We start from the raw sequence: 19,362 nt of genomic DNA, 5'->3' as shown, positions 1-19,362 counted from the left end.
AATAGCAGATTGATTTTAAACAAGTGGTAGTGTCGTATTTTGTATTTACCGTTCTGTAACATATAAAACAGTGAGCAGAAAAAAAATTGCCATGTGCTGTCAAACAATGTTATTATTTAGCGGGACACACAAAACTATCTCATGTTAGTTTAATTTTTGATAAAATTTTGTTTCATTAGCCTGACATCTCTATCAATATTTATACATAAATCGATATCATATTATCATGGTATTTTTATGGTTTTGCTGCACAATTTCTTCCAACTCAACTCCTATGTCCCTCTCTCCTTAAAGAGTTTAACAGTTTAAAAAATTTTTAAAATGAATTTATTTTCAGTGTCTAATATGTTGTTTTTGCCAAGTATACTTAGTCTACACATAGGTTTCTGTCTATCAAGCTTGTCGCTTTAAGCCACAATAACTTTGGCATACTAGAAGTTTATTTGTTCCATTTTGCAGTAATTGATTTTTCAAAATTGGCAAAAAAAACTTTTGTCGTAAACTAACACAATGCTGAAACAAGATACCTCTATGACAACCAGCAACTTGTGTTATGTATAGGACAACACTGTATGGAGTTTAATGTAAAATACACAATTTTCTAATAAGCTACATAGTTTAATAAGATACGTAGCGGTATAAGCGTGGTGCATTATATCGATTATATTTATATAATTAAATAGCTTAAAAATTTGAGAGCTTCCCTGTATTTTAATTTAGATTTGTCATGCAATGACCTGTACTTGTGTTTTTGTTGGAATAAGCCGTTGTGTCACATTCTATCTTAGTTGGCTGTTACATGTACATCATAATAGGTTATACAGCAAAAGAAAACATGAAAAACATCATTTTGTGGATTATTATCAATGCCAATATAAAATTTTAACTTTTATGTATGTATAAATACAGTACAATACATACATGTATACCATACATACGAGCTAGGAAGGAATATTATTAGAGTTGTCTGTTCAATACTTTGGTATGTATCATAGTTGCTAGGTTATCGATTGCAAGTTCCCGTTTTAATACATTCGAACCATCTTAAATGTTTTCATTAATTTAATGGCATTTTACAATTGTGACAAATTTTAAAATAATATTTTAAAGAAAGTTAATTTACAATTTTTAAAATAAAACATTATAACAAACAAAAAATCGATCGCGCGCTAGTACAACTGTAAAAATATTTAGGATATGGCGTTATCTGGAAAGCTGAGTAATTGTAGCTTAATGGAATAGCTGCTTGATATAGTAGAATTAGTAGGAGCATCTCTTGGTTGGTTGACTACTTTTGCTTTGGAAGTAATTACTCAAACAATGGATTGGAAAGCTTTGGCTTACGCTGCAGCTAGAGATGGTGAGGTAGATAAGTTAAAGGATTATGTTGGGTCTAAACCTGTGGAAGAATTAAAGCCCCTGATCAATTACAGAACTGAAAATGGAGATGGACAAGGAGCAACACCTCTGGTTATGGCTGCTAAGAATGGTCATTATGAAGTAGTGCAGTATCTCATAGAAAATTGTGGGGCTGATGTTGAGTTCGTTGGCTCAGTGACTTTCGACGGTGAAACAATCGATGGAGCGCCACCTTTATGGTGTGCTGCTGCTGCGGGTCATCTAAACATTGTGAAATATCTGATTGACCAATGTGCAAATGTAAACAACACTACATTAACAAACAGTACGCCTTTACGTGCAGCTTGTTTTGACGGGCATTTTGAGATTGTGAAATATCTGGTAGAGCATCAGGCTGACATAGAAATCGCTAATCGACATGGACATACCTGCCTCATGATATCTTGCTACAAGGGCCACCTAGAGATTGTAAGCTTTCTTCTCGACACTAATGCGGATGTCAATAGGAAAAGTGTTAAAGGTTGGTGGTAGACTTTAATACTATCAAATGAAAATAATTATCAATAAATGCGGTGAATTGATACGATGATCTACATGTACATATGATCATCAGAGTTACCGTTGTTACTCGCAAACCATCTTTTAATTGTTAGTTTAGAAATTTGGTGAAAGTTGCATTAAAATACCCATTTAACTCTTTGATTCTGCAGAGGACAGCGAATAATCGATTGACCCATATCAGTCAAAATAATAAAACCATAAATATACTTCATATTATTAATTTTGCACTATGTTCCGGGAAAATTCTGTTTAATAAACTAAGATATAGGCTATGCATGGACTTGTATAAGAAGCAAGTGTATTGAATAACATGAAATGAATATCGTTTACTAGACTAGCATTCTATAAACAACTGTTGCCAAGCTTTTGTATTGCTTCCTGCCTAACTTTTAGGTAATACTGCGCTTCATGACTGCGCGGAATCAGGGAGTTTAGAAATAATGGAACTTCTGTTGCTGCACAATGCAAAAATGGACAAGGATGCATATGGAATGACTCCGTTGTTTGCTGCAGCTGTCACAGGCCATATGAAAATAGTGGAGTTTCTGATTAGGAGGTACTTGTAGTCTTTTTTCTATGTAGTAATTTGTATCAGTTATATATATGTGAGATACTTGGTGCGCAGAGAGAAGCTGGTCTGTACATCTTTCCTTGTACGACATCTATTTTATATTTAGTTTTTTCATTATGGAGTCCTATGAACTCTCTTTAGTTAAAAGTTAGTTCCTTTTTCGGCTCACTGAAACTATTTAGTGAGATAGACCTTATGAGTGGCTCCAAAATGATGCTTGATTAACCTCGCTGGTATTTTCATCATATTATGAGGATGTGCGACTGAATCACATCATGCTGTTGTTTATTTGTATACAGAGATGAAGTCCTGCTTATTGAAAGAATAGAAGCGTTGGAGTTACTCGGTGCTACATTTGTTGATAAGAAGCGCGACATGGCAGGGGCGATGAGATACTGGAAAAGGGCCCTTGAACTCAGGTACCCAGCTGAGGCTATTAATAGGTCATTCTGTACAAGAGAGTTCAGCTTTCTATTTCTTACCATAGTAGGTTATTGTTTTAAGGTGCTATAAGTTTATTCATTAGAAATGGTGGAGTTAATGAACCAACATCAATGGGTTGATTGCTCTTGAGTTGATTGTTGCTTTTCTCGAGGAATGGAAATTACGTTCTTATCACATATTATTATACGCGATTACACAGTTGATTATTAGTTCGTTTGCTGCTCTGAGGTACTATGAGGTACTAGTTTAGTGATTTGAGCTAATTTTGGAATTGTGGTTGTCATGCATGCATTTGCAAACTTTCATTTGTTATATTTAAAACATGGTTTTATTTCAACAAAAGATTTTTTTATTGGTTCACTATGTCAATTTGACAAACTTTTATCATTTTCTTACACTTTCTATTACGTAGCACAACCAGTATGGTCTAATGACAAAACATTGTAAGCTTAGTCTTCTGTCCTTTGCTGAAGCCACACGGTTTCTCTAGCCCAAACGCAAGTTTGTACTAGTTTTTAGTCCCATAAGAAAGGATAGTCAAATGAGAATTTAGTAAGTCTCAGCCAACATTTAATTTCAATTAATGGCTCAAAATTGGCTATCATGTGTTTCATCATATTAGACAGCACAAATGTGTCATAATGCATCATAGGGAAAGCAGGCTTTATATTTCCAAATAATGTATATATGCCTGCCCATCCTTGTCAATATTTGCAATCTTTCCTTGTAATCGGAAGAAATGTCTACACTTCTTATGTCATAGCTATGATTAGTGAGATTTGTTTGTGTTATATAAACATTGGGAAATGTTTGGAAATAGGCTTTCATTTCTTATAGAAACTGTGACTCGCTGAATCCCATAACCAAGCCTGTGGCCCCCGTCAAGGTGTCCGCCTATGAAGGGGCGACAGAGATAGAGACTGTGAATCAGTTGGAAGACCTTATGGCTGATCATGATGGCATGAGGATGCAGGCATTGCTGGTGAGGGAGAGAATACTCGGCCCTGCACACCCAGACACTTCCTATTACATACGCTATAGGGGAGCTGTCTATGCTGACATGGGGGATTTTGATAGATGCATAGCTCTCTGGATGTATGCTCTCGATATGCAAATGAGCAAGCTCGATGCACTCTCACCAATGACTCAGTCGTCACTTCTCTCTTTCGCCGAGTTGTTTAGCTTTATGATGGGCACCGATCGGAGAAGGACAACTTGCATTGTTAAAGTGTTTGACATTTGTTCAATATTTAGCAAGGCTATAATTGAGCTGGAGCGAGGGCAAAAAGTACTCATGGGCACGACAGCGCTGCCGACTGAGCGCGATACGCAAAATTACTCTCGCATTGTGATAATCATTCTCCATATAATGTCTCTCATATGTCGCTTGACCGAAAAGATGACGGAAAATGAAAAGTTCAACTTTAAACAGCGGGTCTATAAACTCATCAAAATGGAACCGCGCAGTTCGAAAGGCCAAACCTTGCTTCACTTAGCCGTTAGCAGTGAGACAACGAATGTCGGGAAATATCCGGTATGCACTTTTCCGTGTCTTGATTGCATAGAGTTACTATTGGAGCTCGATGCGTCTGTGGAGGTGCTTGACTTGCAGAGCAACTCGGCGCTGCATGTGGCCTGCATGCAGAAGAAGCCTGATAGCAAAGTGGTGTTGGCCCTGCTTAGGACCGGTGCTCATATAGACTGGGTGAATGTTGAAGGAAAACGTCCGTTGGACCATTTAGATGCTTCTTCTCCAGACTACAAAAGTCTCGTGCACACTATAATGCCGCAATCCTACACCTCCTTGCAGTGCCTCGCTGCCAAGGTTATCAAGAGACACTATATACGGTATCGAGGGCGCGTACCTAGACAAGTGCAAGCTTTCATAGACAAGCACTGACGTACCATTGTGCTTTTTATGCTGTTAGGATTGGTACTCCCTGCAGCTTTCTCAGCTAATAATTTTTCAATCAACGTCTCTGCTATTGCCATACACTATTTTACCATCGTTAAAATATTGGTGCATAATCCGCTATTGTCATTATATGAAAATCATAGTTTTTATTTTTGTCACAGATTTGAATGTTGAATGTTTTGGTTATACTCCAGTATTTTTATTGAACCTTTTCTGTAATATTTTGTTACTCGCTTTAGTTTCACTACTGTTGTGCTCAGCTCTTATAAGTAGGGTTTGCTATAGCTAGTGCCTGCTGAATGTACTCACATAGACTATCGCTAGTGTAACAGTTTACCTAATAGCAACAGGAGTCATAGGCTCGATGTTGTTCTATTACCAGTAATACACAGATTCTTGGATATAATGTTAAACTCATTTGGTTTATTCGACAAGGGAGAATGAAGCTGCATCAACTTCCTTAGGAATTATCTGGTTGCTCCATGTGTAGGTTAGTTTGATGTGTACATTTTTTGTATAACTTAAGCATTGGGTTGTTAACGAAAATAGCTAATGTCAAGTCGTCTAAATTGTATGCTTGGCTGCAATGCCATCAAACCATCCTGCCCTGTTGAAGTGCCACACGTGATAAAAAACTACCAGCCTTATCAACGTGATGACATAAATTGATAGCGAGTGGTTTGCAGCTAATCTTTGCCACTGCCTGCTTATAGATTTAGTTGAGCAGGGCGATGAAGGGCAAGAACTTCAAAATTGTGTTGGGCCTTCTCATACTCGCTTCTACTGCGTTGGTAGTCTTAATATGTATCACTGGCTGGTAAGTTTCTCACATATAGATTTATGAATAATACTTTGAGCGCGACGTAGGGGAAGCAACTTTTGTCTTGCTTTACGGCAGTAGTGTATAGATGCTTGTTTTGAGCCGGGTGCCCACACACTTCATCTCACTACACTTTGGTCTAACAGACTCGTGTTAGTGATGCCGCTTAGCTTATAGACCTCAACTGAGTTCTGATTTTTTACCAGGCTGGCTGTTGCTCATCCTGGTTGTTCTACCGCTGATCCCGCAGTAAAGCATGGCTCTATTGGCACTGTGCAGCTCAAAGGCATTAGTATAGATGGAACAGGCAGAGCTCATATCAAGAACAGAGCAGGAACCAGCGTATTGAATGGAACGCTCAGAGATATAAAGGATGCAAAAGACCAGAAGCTGTCCAGTTGCAGTAACTCGGACTCTGAGGTGAGGGCTAGTAACTAAGATATGAGACTTGTACAATCTTAGATAGTAATCTACTGCTCTACTGGTTGCGAATTTTTGGGCAGAGCTGAGTGAATTAATAAGAATCCCAATGTAGGAGAACATTTCACCGCTCTGTTGGTCGCAAACTTGCAAGTGTGAAAAGCGTTAAAAACTGCCAACATAAGTTAGGAGAATACCTATCTCACGTCGGAGTGGATTTTTGGCATCTGTAAATGGAATTACAACTGTCATAGGCAATATAATAACCATGCAAATTGTAGATTTTATGTTATGTTTTATGTTATCAAGCTGACCAATTGTAGATATGCCTTACTAAAGAGAATGGGTATAAACTGCGTATTACACCATACAGTCTCTCAGAGGCTCCAGCTGTGCAGTGTTATAACATTACACAGAGTTATCCTCCCTCAGCAATTAAGAGCAATATCAGTACCTGCTTTGCCTATGGAGTCCATCATTGGTATGGAGCAGCCGAGGTTAGCCATTACTGCTTGGTCAAAGATTTAGACACTGGCTGGTGTTTTATTTAGAGATCCTGCTTGCAATGCATAACTTAATATATTTGAGAGGCATTTTATTCTTTATTATGACCTCTTATCATGTGAATACCGAGTTGTGACTGTGTTTGAGCTGCGCTAACTCTGGTCATGCTGAGCCAATTCTAATTTTGTGCAAATCTTTTATACAAAAACAAAATTGCAACTCACATGATGTGTACGTAAGCATAAAAAAATTAATGGTACAAACATAAATTTTTGGTTTTTCACCTCTTTTGCTCCACTTGCCCAAAGTGTACTGTGACAGCATATGAGAGGAGTTACAAGGTGCTCAAAGTGTACTGTGACAGCATATGAGAGGAGTTACAAGGTGTCCGATGTGTACAGTAACAGCATATGAGAGGAGTTACAAGGTGTCCGATGTGAACAGTGACAGCATATGAGAAGAGCTACAAGGTGTCCGATATGTACAGTGACAGCATATGAGAAGAGTTACAAGGTGTCCAATCTGTACTGACACAAGCATATGATAGAAGTTTCAATGTGGACTACGTTTTTTGTTTTTTATTGCAATCTGGTTTTAATCAGTTTGCTAATTACAGTTCAATTCTGGACAACAAGCTGGTGTTCCACAGCTTCCATTTTTTGTGCATATATACAGTTCATAGAGAAGTTGTGTACACCTGATCATTATTACTTTGGTTTTTGGATTTATCTTATCTTTGAACTCTGCAGCTGTGTTTAGATCCGCTTTGTGTAAAACCTCAATTAGATTCAAGGTTATGCACAATACTTGCTTATTTAATGGCTCTAGACAAAATGCTCTATGTTTTTCTTGCTGGAGGGAGATGTATCTGATTCCCCCTCAATCATCATTTTTACTAGCAGCTTGACCTCTTCACTTCAACTCAGCTGAACATTTAAAATTTATTTCATATTGATAACAGACACAAGTAGCAGGTTTAGTGTCATGCTTGTATATGACTAAAACAATTTTCATGGATCAGTCATGTGACTGTTTTTGTAACTGATCATGTGACTGATCATGTGACTGGTCATTGCCTTGCTCGCACAAATATTGTATATATGTATATGTATGTATATATGTATATGTGTGTATATATGTATATATACATGTATGCATGTATATATATAATGTATGTATATATATACACTATGTATATACATTATATATACACTGTATATATATACACTGTGTATATAGATTGTATATATATACACTATTTTTATACACTGTATATATAGATTGTATATGTATACACTATTTTATACACTGCTTATATACACTATTTATATACACTGTTTATATACACTATTTATATACACTGTATACATGCATTTGACTTAGAATTTCCTGATATCACTATCACCACTACCAACATTTTATCGAAACGACAAATATGAATGAATCTTGCTCGCTTTAACGGTAGCTGCTGATATGTATGTACATGTACTATTTAATTTCAAGGTACACGATCAACTTTGGCCTATTGAGAAATGGTCAATTGCACTGCAAGAATTTATTGTGAGGGATCCATATTACCCAGGGTACTTTGGTAGCGTTCAGGAAAGGTACGATTACCCATTACCCATAGGATCTTCACAGTGTAACATAGTAACCAACAAGCAACTCTCAGTGCAGATATATAACTCTATTGAGCAAATTTGATGCTTGTTTTAGATTTTAAATGGTTTAATATTTTTGAAGCAAAGCCTGCAGTTTTTATTCTAAAATTTGATGCAATTAGAAATCAGCAATAAGTAATATGCATACCATGCTCTATGGAGTACGACCAGCATTAAATGATTCAGTTGATTCAGTAATTAAACTTGAGTTGGAGTTGTCAGTCTTAGCTTTCTCATGAAGAAGCTGGTAGTATTCTGTCGAACTTGATATAGTTGTATTTAATGCTTATTTCTCAATGCACCAATTTTAAAAGTAAATGTTTTGACTTACTGCTCCAAAAAAATTTTAATGTACGCTGCTGGCATCATATATGCTCAATAGAGTTCTGTTCGCACTTAGGGTTTGCTACTGGTTTTAACGTTACCTCATATGAGCAAGATAGAGCATCCTGTGTGGCTCCATTTGTTTTAAGCGCTGCAAACCATTGAATCACTCCATTTTTTGGTAACTTTTGTGATTTTACCCTATTGAATAAAGTAATAGGTAGTCAAATACTGTTAGTAGGTAACATCTATTAAAAATGGTTTTTCAAACATAGTCTTGATCATAAATATAGTAAACCTTATGGGTTTACTATATCTATGGTCTATCTATATCTATGGATGAAGCTGGTGATAAAGATGTTTAAAGTTGATTTGTTGTTGACTAAGTACATAGATTTTTTTATAAAAAAAATCTAAGTTTTGTAAGAAGTGTTTGCTATTACATAGTTATATTAGGGGAATTATGCTGGGCTAAAGTATACAAATAACTAGTTTCATTAAAATAAATAGAAAATTTAAACTGAAAACAAAGAAAAGAGGCTAAGTTTTGCTTGTTCATTGTATTCAATGAGCAAAATTTAGCTTCAATGATTGTGGCGCGCAAGGTGTTTGAAGGCAGATGTAGTAGATGTAATAAGTATGTTAAGAAATATTCTACAGTATTTCAAGAAGTCTGTGTAGGGTAGCTGATAAGCCTGGCTTATAGCTGATTCGGCCTGTCTGCCGAATTACAGGCTTTGAGTTAAATTTTAGTACGAAACAGATTTTTGGTCTTAGGTTTTGATTGCTATAACTGGATACACGAATGACAGATAAACAAACAGACCCACAGACAAACAATCAGATTTATTTAGTTGAATTGTTATTATGGATAAATTATTTTTAATTTTTGTTAGAACTTTGATATATCATGTTTAACCTCGAGTCATATTTTAACAAACTTAATAAAACCTCATTATGTACTACTAAGTGTTCAACAACAGATACTCAACTAGTAAGTTATAGTTAAACAAATAGTATATTTATTTTTATTTACTTTCCAAATTATTTTTTATTACAACTTCTAGTTACAAAGATTGGTTAGGGCGATTGTTATACTTTTAGGTATTGGCTTTCCTCAGCCGGTGTTGCAATACATGTACCCAGTGATGTTCCACTCTTCGTCAGTATGAACGCCTCAGCGGATGCTAACCTCTGTTTTATTTCTAGGATGCAGGTGCCGTATTGTTAGATTTTATTATATTCAGTCAGGGTACAGGACTGTCTAATGGAAATGGCAGGCATGTTTCTCATCTTTCATATATACAGCTAAATATTAATTGTGAGCATGTTTGTACACTAACAATTATTAGCATATATTTAAAGCCAAGGTTTGCCAGAATGCAAGCGCTAACATAGGGTTCACAATGGATAAATTCGGCAGTCAGTAGCTGTGATACATTGTTGCTTTATACAGACTCTTTTAGTACATATAACTTACTATTCAAATTTTTTAATTTATGCAGGACTCTGTCTATCAAGGCATTAATAATGAAGATTTGCGTCTGTCATTGGATATCTGCAATGAGCCAAATCTCACCGCCCTTCATGTTGCAATGGCTGATCATTTCTGGAAGAAGCCTGAGGCTAGGCCTGCTCTTGAAACAATGGTTAAACCAATATGGTCTACTTGGGCTGAATACAAGAAGGATATTAATGAGTCATTAGTGATGGAATATGCAGATAAGTACGTAGGCAGCAGCGTACATTAGGATATTTAGTAATTGATAGGAGTTGTCCTCTCCTTCAGATAGCAGCTGTTGATTTACTGTTGCAATAAGGAAGTATAATAACTAATAAAAGAGAATTTGATTAGAGTCGGTCATAATTTAAAAATTAGACAAATGTAATTTTGGTCATTAGAATTTGTATTTTTATTATGGAAGTTGTACTAGATTACCAACATTTAAAATACTATTAGATTATCAACATTTGAAATACTTTGGTTCAACTCACTCAATAATTCTTGATTTCTGCCTTTTCATTTTCATTTTCATTTTTGGCATGTAAGGAAAAACATCATTTATGTTGATGATTTACTAATGCCAATAAAAAGTTCTACATGAATACTAGAATGTTTGTTTTTAATTATTATATCTGGGCACACCATGTTCCCGTTTTTAGGGAGAAGTGCTAACTCATTCTTTGTATTACTATAGAATTCTGGAGTTCAACATGTCCATATCACAGCTTGAGATAGATGATGACTGGACTTCACATTATGGTGATTGGCAATTTTCTCCAACCAAGTTTCCTAATGCAGCATCGACCATGGCCTTGCTGAAGACCAAAGTTCCAGCAGTTTCTGTATGGATCCACCCATTCATCAATACTGATGCCGATGCCTTCTCTTACACTTCAGAGAATAATATGTTGATGAAAATCAACAAGGTACTTTTATCTTTTCCATTAATTATCTAAACATGTATGTGTACAGGCTCTATGTTCTTACGTATAATTAGATAGGTATACAGGTCTGTAGAGAGCCAATGATAGAAGTTCTGTATATTTTAGATAGATGATTACTTAAATAAAGCTAATAAAGAAGTTCAACACGAAGTTTGGAGTTAAATCTATAAATAGTTTAAAGAATAGTTTGTACTTAGCTTTCAGCTGCTACCAGTTTTGAGGATTCGGTCTTTCCTCGCGTCAGGCTGTGCTCCAAAAAAAATTTATATACAATATATTTATACATATGTAAATACATTTGTATATATAAATATTTATATATATGTAAATACAGTGAAACTCGGATAACTCGCCCTCGGAGAACTCGAAAACACGGTTAACACAACGTATTTGTTTGGTCCGTTCCCACGCAATGATAAATGGCTTTAAATAACTCGACCGAAACTCCGTTAACTCAAACAGTTTTTTGCCAAACGGCTACCGAGACGGTTGTTACTATCGCTTTAGAATATCACTTTATTCCAAGCCATAGAGATAAACATCGACTTTTAGTAGTTCTTAGGCCTCGTTATTACCAACATCGGCAAAATATTTTCATTAACGACTTTTCCAAAGGTTTGCAAAAATCAAATTTTACCAAACATCCGCTTAGCGATAACTCTCTGAAAGCAAGAAAAGCGAGGTAAAATTCGGATAAATTTAAAGTAAAATCGGCAAAATTGATAATGGGTTTTTAATAGTAAAGCAGTTTTGTAATAACTGACTTACTGCAAAATTGATCTTGATTAAAACGCTCGGTAGATAAATACGTATGTATTTTTTTCTGAGCGTTTTAACCGCGATCAAGTTTTGCCAATTTTAATCTGAGAACGTCCTGGCAGTCACATCACCTAAAACAACAAACAAATCTCAAGTGATAGAAAAATATCTATACTTTCTGATTAAAAATATTTAAAACTTCATACGAGAGACCCTTTAACTTGCAACAAGCAATCTATGCTTTTGATTTATATATAGTTTGTATATGTACATGTATCTACTGATAAATACGTGCACTTAAGACTGTCCTGATAACTTGAACGCTCTAATAACTCGAACACTTTTGCTCGGTTCCGTGAAGTTTGAGTTATCCGAGTTTTACTGTATATATATTTATATATATGTAAATTTATAAATATTTATATATTTGTAAATATATATATACTTATATATTTGTAAATATATAAATATTTGTTTATATATAAATATATATACAAATATTTATATATATGTAAATATATAAATATTTATATATATGTAAATATATATGAATATTTATATATATGTAAATATATATAAATATATTCATGTAAGTATAAATAGTTGGTTATCCTGCGCTTATGCTCAACATCAGTTCTACTTCTAAACATAAATAAGATAAAGTAAAATTCAAAGATGTTATGTAAACGCATTGTTAGAGAAAAAAGATGGTGCCAATAAAAAACTATTCAAAAAATAATAAACATACTTTTGTATAAAAATGTATATATATTTAAGAAAATACTGATATATACAGGTGTTTTTACAATCTTAAGGTTATTAACAAAAGCTGATTACAAACATACTATTAAAAATTGTCATTTGCTAATATGAGCATATTTATTAACAACATTGCTTTTAATAATAGAATAGAATAAATTGATGTCAAAGATATTCTTCAATTGCAACTGTAACTTGTGATGTGCACCTAAATCACGCAAAGATTTAAATCTTGCATTAGAGAATATACAACCCTTTGTTGATTGTGTGGCTTGTTAGCTTTTTATATGTTGAGAACTTTTAAGAATGTTCTAAAGACTGTTTCCAAGATCGATGGCATTTTGGCACTAATTGTAACTAGGAAAACTTTGTTAAGCAGCCTGAGATCCTTTACTACTTTGTCTGTAAACTAATAATCTCTACTGTACTAGCCTTTGCATTCTGTACTGGTGTTTTTCACTTAAGACACATTCATGATGGTAGATTTGTTGTACGTGAGACGGTAGATCTACTCCCTGTGTGCTGCTGTTATAACTGGGTCTTACGCTACCTATAGCATCTTAGACTTTTCATAAATAAAAATGCCAAGTCTGCCTCCATGGAACCTTATAAATATTATTCTGAATAGTCAATAGCCTCCCTTTTCAAATAACTAGAAACAATAGCATTATAGCTAACTATTTGATTGTATACAGTCCATGTACTTTTCGTTTCCTCGGCTGCATCAATCTAGTGAGCTTTGACCTTTAAGTATTGAAGGTCATTGAGGTATTGTGTTATGTTGTTTTCCAGTCTAGTAGTAATTGTCAGTATGTTTGCACAGCTGGTCTGCTTTGTTACTTTAATGCCATGCCTGATGCAGGTTCCTTTATTTTTATATCCAACATCAGTGAAAAAATCCTAGCCACCCCAGCAACGACCTTTTTAGGACAGTATAAATGATACTATTTATAGTCTCATAGATTTTACCTGATGAGTCTGTAGAACATCTCAGATACGAACTGATGACCTTGTCAATGCTGAACGCTGCACAAATGGCATTTGCTGATGATGAAATGATGAAACAGATAATTAAAATAAATCGGATAAGGAAGACAAAAATAGCGACAGTGCCAAGATTCAATCAATGATAATGATCAATGAGACAAGTTATTTATCAATCACCTGTATATATGGAAATATATAATTAATAAACAAAGTTTATGAAGTAACATGCTCCACAAAGTTATGTTCACAGTGTGGCTAATTTTAAAGGTTCCTGGGCTAACTACTTGGTGGAACTCGGGTTTCGCTGGATTACTGGATTTCTCCTATAATGAGACCCAATTCTGGTTCCTCAACAAAATGAAGGATTTACAGCGACTCTTTCACATAGATTCTTTTAAGTTTGATGCAGGTAAATATGTTATCAGTAATTCAAACTATCAATTAAGCTTGCTGTTTTTATGTAATTGCGATATAGTCCAGGGAATAACAGAGTTTGATATTTAGTGATAATGACGATGATAAAAGTTACAATGTAGTTGTTAGAATGAAGAAAGCATTATAAGAAGATGAGAGTTGTAGACTTGTTGTCATGTGAATATGAAATAGCAGGAGTCTGACAGATTCTGTAACCATGAGTGAAAAAATAGTCAAACTTGTGTAATTTAAATTTGTAAACTTATTATATAAAGTGATGACTCAGCAAACTTGGATGTGACTCAGCACACCTCAAGTTAAAGATGAACTGGCACAAGATTTTAGTAGATTTTATCGTACATTTTTAACTATTTAAATTTTAATCATGTGTCTTGAGTGTATCATATTTTTTAAACAGACGCCCAAAAATTTATTGCTTGATTGATGGAATAGCGGTAATTAGTAATGACAGCTTCCACAAACAATTTACAGAAAACTGATGTCTATGAGCACATTTGGCAAGATCGCAGTCAATCGGTAAAAAGCAAGTAAGAGAGGCATGGTGATCTTACACATAAATTAACTTACACAAAATTTCAGCTGATTTTATCAGAAAGTATCGGTATTTTTCTATCATTTGATATTGTTATTTGCTTTTGAAGGGGTCTGACTGCCAGGATGTTTTAACATTAGAATCGACAAAACCTGATCACGGTTAAGACGCTTAGAGGAAAAATAGGTGAGAAATGACATCATTAGTTGTTACCGTTGTGATAGTTGATATTGGTTATATCGTTCAAGTTGTAGTGATACGCATCTCTATTCTGTCTGTCTCTTTGCAACTATAGACGTCATAATCGCATTTTCACTTAATCTGAACATTTTAACCGTGATCAAGTTTTGTCGATTTTAATCTTGAAACATCCTAGCAGTCAGACCAGCACAAACATCAAAAACAATCGCAATCGATAGAAAAATACCCCTACTTTTGATAATATCCACTAAAATTTTGTGTAAGTTTATTTTTAATATGCATTAGTCAGCATCTACAAAGCAAAAAAGTGTCAAATACAGGAAAACATAAAAACTGCATCGAAAATTTGTTACATTATCTTAATGATCAATCATAGATCACTCTGTCATGCTTGAAAAACTTTTTTAGGTGAAACCGTGTGGATACCACACTTTTCACAATCCTTTCAGAGATACTTTGATCCCTCAGAATACGTGCAGCATTACGTGACTGTGGCAGTAGAAGCTGACAAGACCAGTCGTCGACAGGAAGTCCGGGTTGGCTGGAGAACTCAATCAGCTCCCATACTCGTTCGTATGTTAGATAGACGATCTAGATGGGGCACTGATAACGGCTTAAAAACTTTAATACCGACCGCATTAACATTTGGGATACTAGGTTATCCATTCGTCCTGCCAGACATGATAGGTGGCAATGCATATGAAGGCGTGGAAGTTGAGTCTGAGCTGTACATTCGGTGGCTTCAAATAAATGTCTTCCTTCCAGCCATACAGTTCTCCATACCACCGTGGCACTTCAATGACTCTGAAATAGTTAAACACGCCCAAGATATGCTCAAACTGCGGGAGTCACATCTGGCATTATTTGACAGACTGAGTGAAGAGGCAGTTACATATGGTTGGCCAATGGTGAGGCCGTTGTGGTGGATAGACCCATCAGACACTGTCTGTCATAATATCGCTGATGAGTTTTTGTTAGGCAATGACTTGCTTGTTGCACCTATAGTAGAAAAAGGATGGAGAAGCAGAGATGTGTATCTTCCGGCAGGCAAGTGGTTGGATCAGCAGAATAATAAAGAACTGGAAGGTTCTACCTGGTATAAAAATTACACCGCATCTCTTTGGCAGCTACCATATTTTACTAGGATTTTTTTTAAATAATGTTCTGCTTCAGGCTTGTTGGTTCCCATATTATACATATACGATATTGTGCTCATATATATACAATGGATAAGTAGTCAGGCCTACTGCTAACAGCACTCTATGTTCTGAAAAGTGCGGAGTGTTATAAATAACTTCAGGTGACAGGTGGTGATACATCCCCAGTCATCTGAAGAGTGCAGAAGCAAGGAACAGACCTGTTGTGACTCCAGAGAGAAACATACATCTCATACATAAACTGTTATTGGATAAAGAAATATTTTGTAAAATTAGTTGCAAATATTGCAGCTTAGTAGTCAGTTTGCATATATTCATCATCTCAAAAAAATGAACATTTCAACACCATTGTGCCTTTCAACTGCATCTAAATCAAAACATTGGGAGATGTGATCACTCACGAAACATGGACATCAATGGTTCTTTATTTGAAACAAACCCAACAGCTGTCAATAGTTGTTCAATCATATAATCGATGTATTTACATGTATTTAACATAGCGGTATCTAACACCGATTAATGACCTTAGGATAAGACAACTCCTATTCATGTAAAAGTTAAACTTGGGTAACTGTTACAATATTAACTCTGCGTGCGCGCGAAATAGTTCATTAAATCAATTTTTGCTAAAAGGTTTAAGCATTTGCTGAAGTTGAAGCTCTAGTGTGTAAATAAAAGCTTTGCTATTGGGAATCCTGTTAACATTGCTTCAATACCGCTTATTCATTTTATTCTCAGATAATCTGTAATATATTGAGCAATAAGAACTTTCCCTTTTGTCTAGCCATGTATGATTACTGATAATAAATTTCTAGGTGTACTGATATCTTGTCACAAAAATGCTAGTTACCACTTTTGTATTTCATAAAATTCACAAATTTATTTTATCAACTTGCTGTGTGACATACTCGTTTCTGATCCTATCCGATATACTAGAAGATTGTTTGTCTGTTATTTGCATACGATAAAAAAGGATTACAAAAATTAAATCCCTGCGTATAGACCAGACAAAAAAAGAAAATAGCAAAACATTTTCACTACTTTATCAAAAATATTTGAAAGCTCAAAACATTAACATATTTTGAAAATTGGTCAAATTTATCTACAATTATTGAATATATTTCTAGCACAACAAATCTGTATTATTTATTTTTAATTTTTAATCTGGCATTAATCTTTTTTATAACTATAATTTTATAGTTTCAAAAATCATACCATAAATTTATTTCGGGTTGTGACATGTGACACGTGACATCATTAATTAAACTGCTGTTAAGATGTTGAGATGATCTCAGAAAAGAAGATATCATTCGCTTTTACACTCCTTCGCTATAGCTCCCATTCAACTTCCCATGAAAGCCTGGAAAAACCAACATCTGCCAGTAGAGCACCATAAATGTGTTGTCTGAACAAACTTTGTAGACCGCATGACTGTGAAGTGATTTTGGTAAACTATGTAGCCAAAACAATTGACTAGACCAAAGGTTCTCTATACCTTTTCTAAGAATTAAAAATCCTTTCCTTGGATAATTTGGATGACAGATGATGACAGATGATGCAAGACAAAAACAATTCTTTGCAGTTGACATGCAATCTTTGCTGGAGATTGATTCTCCTACCCTGACACCAAATGTGTTTGTACTATTGGTTTGCCAGCAAAAAATTCCTTTAAACGCAAGCAAGTCAACGGCAATAAAAATTCTTTACTGGTCTGCTGGCTGGCGGTTACTAACCTATCATGAGATCAGAATATAAAAACATCTAAAGGTTAGAGAAAGCAGATTGGAATGTCTAAGTGTACATTGTGTTGTTTGGTAAATATTCTGTAAATACCCTAAATATTACATCTTTTTAGAGCAGCGTGTACTGATAAACATATTATAGTATTACTATTTATGTTGCAAAACTTGAAAATAGCATTCAATGTTAAATTAATCAATGTTGAATCAATATGTTAATCATTTGGAGCTGGAATGGATTATCAAGAAGCATTTCTAGGAAAAAGGTTAGAAATACTAGCTGATAATATTAAAACAGATAATACTCAATGGTATGACATGCCTGGAGAGTGATAGCTATCTAAGAAAGTACATTATAGCAGCCCTTCTTGTTGCGACAGATTGTCATTTTTTTCACTCAGACAGCTTTATTCCTGCCTCCCAGCTGTCATGCCAACTCACCTAAACTGTTGATTTGCCAAAGCCAACAGTTTAATAAGGTCACTATCCGTGAGCTTTCTAGGAATCAAACCACAATGTACTTCTTCCCTTCTAGCAGCCACCAATAAATATCGTTTATTTGTTTTCAACCAAAACTATTCAGCGGTTTATTTCCTTCTCACCTGCCACAGTGCAGCATCCAATAAGTTATTCATACGAACTAATATTACTTACAACTTCCGATTTAGAGTCTCACTGAAAATATGAACTTTTAATCTAAAATTAAAAACTAGTAGTTTTTGTTTAGCCAATTGTGAAATTACTTCATTATTTAAATATGTTTTCTCTGCGTGAGTCGAGCAACTTATTGTTCTATTGTACTTATTTTTCCTAAAAGTACGGTAGAAATTACTGTTGGAACAATATTTCAATATTAAACTTATCCAGTTTCATGCCAGGCTGACACAAAGCTTTCTGGTAAGTTCTTGATAAGGACATGTCAAAACACGATTGCTTGCTTTCGTATCACTCTTGGTGATTAGCTTTCACGAAAGCCTTTTAGCCTCAAGTTTACACCTTTTAGAGCTTACATAGCAATATTTGGGTGCACTTTTTGATAAAGATAAACTTTATCTGGTTGGTTGTAAGTAACACATTCTCTTTATTTTATCATTTATTAAATTCTAATATTCCATCGACCGAGTTTAATCCTGGAAAGCCGTTACCGCAGTTGTAACAATAATTTATAGTGCATATATGACAAGAAGGGTGTCAAGGGATGGCACCCCTCTTGTCATATATGACAAGACTGGTATGGCCTCTATCATTTATTAATAGATCACTTCCTAGTGTCAGTGCCATATGTTAGGGTATACAATCTCTCTCATTAAAAATTGTTGCATTTTATTGGTTACAGCACCATTTGAACAAAACGTTATGTTCGATACGCTGCATAGCATTTACTCTCAGTACAGACAAAGATTTTAGTTGGAATGTATTCACAAGACATTCTTATAACAGGCCTTCATAATTTTATAATAACTTGTCTACATAAGAATATCTCACAGACAATATTATGCAATTCAAAACACGCTGTTTAAATTATCAAATTATTTTACTTTCCAGAGGGTCACAGAGTTGTGAAAAGTGTTAGTCTTCATATTATTTTATCATTATTACATTATTTAATTTTGTCTGGAGTTGATAAATTGAATTTTTTATGAAATTACTACAATTAAACTAGTTTCAGTTTGAAATGATAATAAAAATATTATATATATATAAATACATATATACTGTAAAACCTTTATTTGAACGCCATGGCGCTCTATTTTTCAAACCTTCCC

General features: G+C 34.7%; 1 protein-coding gene across 1 annotated transcript; it reads left to right on the top strand.

The window, feature by feature from the left end:
• The first annotated feature begins 1,220 nt into the window (after positions 1–1,220).
• Positions 1,221–15,860, top strand: LOC137410518 (protein fem-1 homolog CG6966-like). The gene is made up of 10 exons (XM_068095951.1): positions 1,221–1,879; positions 2,314–2,476; positions 2,791–2,910; positions 3,773–4,828; positions 5,877–6,090; positions 6,414–6,587; positions 10,085–10,321; positions 10,743–11,009; positions 13,800–13,941; positions 15,109–15,860. The coding sequence occupies exons 1-10, from the start codon at positions 1,321–1,323 to the stop codon at positions 15,858–15,860; spliced, it is 3,684 nt and encodes a 1,227-aa protein (XP_067952052.1). The 5' UTR covers positions 1,221–1,320.
• The last annotated feature ends 3,502 nt before the right edge of the window (positions 15,861–19,362 follow it).

This window comes from Watersipora subatra, chromosome 1, assembly GCF_963576615.1.
Source record: "Watersipora subatra chromosome 1, tzWatSuba1.1, whole genome shotgun sequence".
NCBI lineage: Eukaryota > Metazoa > Bryozoa > Gymnolaemata > Cheilostomatida > Watersiporidae > Watersipora > Watersipora subatra.
This window is presented reverse-complemented; position numbering and strand designations above follow the sequence as displayed.

Excerpts from the sequence above, each read along its gene's own strand:
- LOC137410518 (XM_068095951.1), top strand. The coding sequence starts at position 1,321 with ATGGATTGGAAAGCTTTGGCTTACGCTGCAGCTAGAGATGGTGAGGTA. Across the intron at positions 6,588-10,084 it reads ATTGGTATGGAGCAGCCGAG|GACTCTGTCTATCAAGGCAT; the intron begins GTTAGCCATTAC and ends TAATTTATGCAG. Across the intron at positions 11,010-13,799 it reads TGTTGATGAAAATCAACAAG|GTTCCTGGGCTAACTACTTG; the intron begins GTACTTTTATCT and ends CTAATTTTAAAG.